Genomic DNA, 5,348 nt, shown 5'->3' with positions numbered 1-5,348 from the left:
CAAAGGCTAGCATCACTATTACTTTACACGTATAGGTAAGGGGTTTTTCCCCTAGTCTCTTTTGACTTGGGCCAGTAAACAAAACACCAAGAATTCACCCAGAACAGCATAGCGACCACCTTGCAATGCCCGTGCAACCACCCAATTATCAGTTCATAAAGACTTATCGCCCTCATCCTTACACAATGCTGTCTTAGTGCATAAAAACACTTTCACTATAGTGCATGGGGTAAGGCGCTACATTTTAATGTTAGAGTTGCATAAACAACTACACTTACAAGCTTGTTCAACTGCAATTAAACTGATTGAACATTGCAATGCAATGCACAGGACCGGGGTACAAGTCCTGAAGAGCATGCAAGTCGACATGTGAGTCGAAAGTGTCATAGAAGCACCACAAAATGACGTGGTTGCCTCTGCAATTGCGTTTTTCCATCTCACATTTGCTTTTATGACAATATCGGTTTGGTTAAGGTTTAAGGTTTAGGGTAGTGAGGTCGGTTTTTTTTTTAATATTATTTAAAACTCAATAGAGGATTAAGCTACAAAACCTCATCTGTTTGGGAGAATATTTTTTTTGGTTTTAGTGCCACACAGTTGATATTTCGCCTCGGAACTGTTGCGATACGTGTAATAAACCACATAGTATCATTTTGAAAAAGTGTTTCCACAGTCAGAGATGGCTCTGAGGTAAGATACATTTCACAAACTGATGCTGTAAGACATTGCCGTAAATAACTTAAATCATTATCAACATGTTTGAGGTTCTCCCGATTTCAGAATGATCTTCCTTAATTTACAACAAAACCACAGTGTGAGAATCTGACTTTGATCTGTTCTGTGTTCATACTGTTGCACAGGAAGTCATGCTGAAATTCAGGCACCTTCCCCAAGTCTTAAAAATAGACGGTAATTACATTCCAGAGCTAAATTAAAAATAAATGATTTCTGGTTTATTAATGGCCTCCTCCGATTCACTGCAGCCATTCCTCATCCAGCAGAACACACACAAAGACACAGACGTCTGTCATATTTTGGCAAACAGCAGGTCTGTTTATTTTCTGTCGGTTTATTTGTTGTTTGAGAAGTGTTTGTGACAGATTTGTCCATGGAAAATGTGCAGGTGTCAAGCACTCAACCTTGTCATACCAATCAACACAATCACACTAAGAAATAGGACTCAGAGAGGAGGAGAGAGATGCAGAATGTAGGAAAAAAACGGCACATGAAGCATTGTTTAAAAATGGTTTAAAAACTTGTTAAAAATAGACAAGATCTAGCTAAAAAGGTAAAACTTTATAGTCCATATTACACATACTACATGTTACTGTAATTAATTACTACAGTAACAAAAAAAAAAGCAATTTGTAATTACAAACTGCTCCGTTAAATTGTAACACAAATAGTACATGTAGTTGATAAGTAATACTCATTACTCAGTAAATACTAATGTAAATACAAAATAACATGAGCAATGTAATATCAAATGTGACCCTGAAAAGTTTATAGTTGGTCAATGTAAAAGCATTGAAAAAACCTAAACTTAAAAGTCAGATAAGGAGTTTTCAAAGTTTCTGTGTTTGGTTTTTGGCACATTTCAAATACCGTCGTTAAAGGGATAGTTCACCCAAAAATTTACTCACCCTCATGCCATCCCAGATGTTAATGACTTTCTATCTTCTGCTGAACACAAACAAATATTTTAGAAGAACATTTCAGCTGTGGGTGAGAAACAGATAAATATTTAAGTCATTTATTACTATAAATTCTTCTCCCTGCCCAGTAGGTGGCGATATGCGCAAACAATGAGAATCATCAAAAACAAAAGAAGAAGAATGCGAAAATGGAGATTGATAGTAAAAAAGGACTTTTGACCTCTTTCTCACCCACACCTATCATATCGCTTCTGAAGCTATGGATTTAACCACTGGAGTCGTATGGATTACTTTTATGCTGCCCTTAAATGCTTTTTGGACCTTTAAAGTTCTGGCCACCATTCACTTGCATTGTATGGATCTACAGAGCTGAGATATTCTTCTAAAAATCTTAATTTGTGTTCAGCAGAAGATAGAAAGTCATACACATCTGGGATGACAAGAGGGTGAGTAAATGATGAGAGAATTTAAATTTTTAGGTGAACAATCCCTTTAAGTTCACCAGAGCAATTTCCAGAGGTTGCGGCATGTCGTAGATCCATTCCTCTTTCAGTCCTACTCTGTAAACTGTTAAAGGAATAGTTCTTCCAAAAATGAACATTTTGTCACCATTTACATTTTCCCTTTAAAACTAAAGGATAGGAGAAGCTTAAAATGTGTTAAAGTCTGCAAAACCTATGTCAGCAGATTTCAGTCTTTTGACTGAGGTGCCGTGTGTCTTTACTTTCCCTATATTCCAATGTTATTCAGGAAGTCCTCTGAATCTACTTCCTGAAATTGCACTTCAGTGGGCAGAGCCTCAGCTTCTGTTAGAAGTCTCCTCTCCAATGCGGCATCCTCTGGGCTAAGCTCCTCCCCTTTAGTGAGAACGTACAGGAAGTAGTGGAAGCTGCGGCCATATTGGTAGTGCTTGATAGACCAGTTGTACTCTGCTCGAGCATATAGTCTTTTGCGGAAATGTGGCTGGGCAAACGTTACGGAGATGAAACGGCCACCAGGCTTCAAAACACGACTCACCTGTGGAGCAAAACAAATCACACAATTATCATGATTATCAGCATTCAGAGATGGAAACTTAAGTTTCAGATCAGACTCAGTAGCAATTACTGTAAGTCTAGAGACTTGATTTAGACTCGTAGGCCTTCGAATTAGCAACACGTGAACAACACAAGTCTTTATGTCTAAAAGGGCAAATATTTTCAATATTGCAACACTGTTTAGATACAAGGGAGCCCTGCATGCACTCCTCGTTGCCTTTTCCTGTGAAAAAGTGCTGTCCTTTGCTCACTAGAAATGATGCATTTTATCCATTTGTTTATATGATATTTTTATGAATCATTTCCTCGTATCACTGTCAATGCCACCAATGCAAAACCTTCCACAGGACCATCTTAAGTCACATGAATTAAATGCTGATTCTCTATGGGGACCTGAATTTGCAGATAATGCACAAACTCTCCCAGATGTAGCCAGGAAGTAAATGCAGTGCAGAATAATGTAAGTTTTCTGTGCAAATGACTGTGTTTGCCAGGTTTTGCCATCTTAGTACACCCTAAAATCACCTACATTGTGAGAACCTCCCAATAGAGGTGCATCTTAATGAAAATCGAAATAAGTGTATTTGTAAGGTTAGGTTATAGAAAATACAAGTAACTCATTATAAAATCAACCTTTGTGAATATCTGTATTTATAAGCAAGTCTGTGTGTTTGGGTATGTGCAAGATTGTGTGTTTACTGTATATGTGTGAGTAAGGAAGTCTGTGTTTGTGTATGTGCATAAGTGAGTGTGTATGCATACGAGTGTCTCTGTTTGTACGAGTGAGTGTATCACGTGCCCCTGCCACCCATTCTTCATCTGCCTGAAGAAATTAATAATTCACACCATCAGGTGTCAACATGGAATATGCCGAGAGTGTGAGAGCAGAAAAAACGAGTAAGAAAGGAAAGAGACACTTTCTAAACTTACACTGAAAACTTCTACAGGAATGAGAACGAAGAAAAGTCACACTTTATATCCCCAAACTTTCCATGCTTTTAATAAATAGACATCATTTTCTAGTTTCCTAAGCAGTTAAATCTAGATTAATTAGTGATTTTGCTAAACTACGAGTGATGATTCTTAAAGGAATAGTTCACCCAAAAATAAAAATGCTCTCATCATTTACTCACCCTTATGTCATTCCAAACCCATATTAATTTTTTTTCTTTTGCAGAACAGAACATTTTCTGATAAATTAATAATAAAATTTAATACAGTACTGTTGGCTGAATTCAATACAATCACAAAACTGTACATCTTGCCACTGCAGTCTCTAGGCATGATCTTGATTTAAGCAATAAGGTTTGATGTTATCGACGTAGCCACCATTATTGGATTCGGCACTGTTTACATAGTTCATCAATGATTTGTATTTAATTTGTGAGTGTGAAATACAACTTCAGTCTGTTTATCATACAAAATGATTTTATGCCTTCAGAAGACTTGGAATATGATGCATTGAGTACGTTTATGACAAATTTGGTTACATTGGGTGTTAAAGGAATAGTTCACCCAAAACTGAAATCTCCCATCAATTATTCACTCTCGTTGTGAATGACTTTCTTTCTTCTACAGAACATTAACAAAGATTTTCAGTAGAATATCTCAGCTCTGTAGGTCGACACAATGCAAGTGAATGGTTATCAAAACTTTAAAGTTCCAAAAAGCAGGGGCCTGGGTAGCTCAGTGAGTAAAGACACTGACTACCATCCCTGGAGTTCATGAGCTCGAATCCCAGGGTGTGCTGAGTGACTCCAGCCAGGTCTCCTAAGCAACCAAACTGGCCCGGTTGCTAGGGAGGATAGAGTCACATGGGGTAACCTCCTCGTGGTCACAATAATGTGGTTTGCTCTTGGTGGGGCGCGTGGTGAGTTGTGCGTGGATGCTGTGGAGAATAGTGTGAAGCCTCCACATGCGCTATGTCTCCGCGGTAACACGCTCAACAAGCCACGTGATAAGATGCACAGATTGACGCTCTCAGATGCAGAGGCAACTGAAATTTGTTCTCTGCCACCCGGATTGAGGTGAGTCACTACACCACCACAAGGACTTAGAGTGCATTGGGAATTGGGTATTCCAAATTGGGGAGAAAAAGGGGAGAGAAAAAAGTTCCAAAAAGCACTTAAAGACAGCATAAAAATAATCCATACAACTCCAGTGGTTTAATCCATGTTTTCTGAAGCGATCCAATCGGTTTGTGATGAAAAGGTGTGTATGACTTTCTTCTGCAGAACACAAATGAAAATGTTTAATATCTCAGTTCTGTAGGTCCATACAATGCAAATGAATGGTGACCAAAACTTTGAAGCTCCATAAAACACATAAAGGCAGCATAAAATTAATTCATAAGATTCCAAAGGTTTAATCGATGTTTTCTGAAGCGATCCAATCGGTTTTGGGTGAGAACAGACCAAAATGTAACACCTTTTTCACAATAAATCTTGATATCTGCAGTCTCCTTGGCGATCATGATTTCAAGCTTGGTTACACTTCCAAGCGCCATCTAGTGCTCTGCGCAAGCATCAAGCACTAGGAAGTGTAATCGAGCCTGAAATCATGATCATGCCTAGAGACTGCAATGGCAAGATGTACAGTGAAAAAGGAGTTATATTTTGATCTGTTCTCACCCAAAATCGAATAGATCTCTTCAGAA

General features: G+C 38.3%; 1 protein-coding gene across 2 annotated transcripts in view; it reads right to left on the bottom strand.

Annotated features, from left to right (window-relative positions):
- Window positions 1-1,049: 1,049 nt before the first annotated feature.
- Window positions 1,050-5,348, bottom strand: part of ece2a (endothelin converting enzyme 2a) — a 113,913-nt gene continuing 109,614 nt past the window's right edge. For both annotated transcript variants that reach the window (XM_051699482.1, XM_051699481.1), the window contains one exon: window positions 1,050-2,672. In XM_051699482.1, coding sequence (XP_051555442.1) covers window positions 2,385-2,672 — 288 coding nt within the window. In that variant the 3' untranslated portion in view covers window positions 1,050-2,384. The remainder of the gene's footprint in view (window positions 2,673-5,348) is intronic.

The sequence above is a fragment of the Myxocyprinus asiaticus genome, chromosome 6 (genome assembly GCF_019703515.2).
Source record: "Myxocyprinus asiaticus isolate MX2 ecotype Aquarium Trade chromosome 6, UBuf_Myxa_2, whole genome shotgun sequence".
In the NCBI taxonomy this organism is placed as follows: Eukaryota; Metazoa; Chordata; class Actinopteri; order Cypriniformes; family Catostomidae; genus Myxocyprinus; species Myxocyprinus asiaticus.
This window is presented reverse-complemented; position numbering and strand designations above follow the sequence as displayed.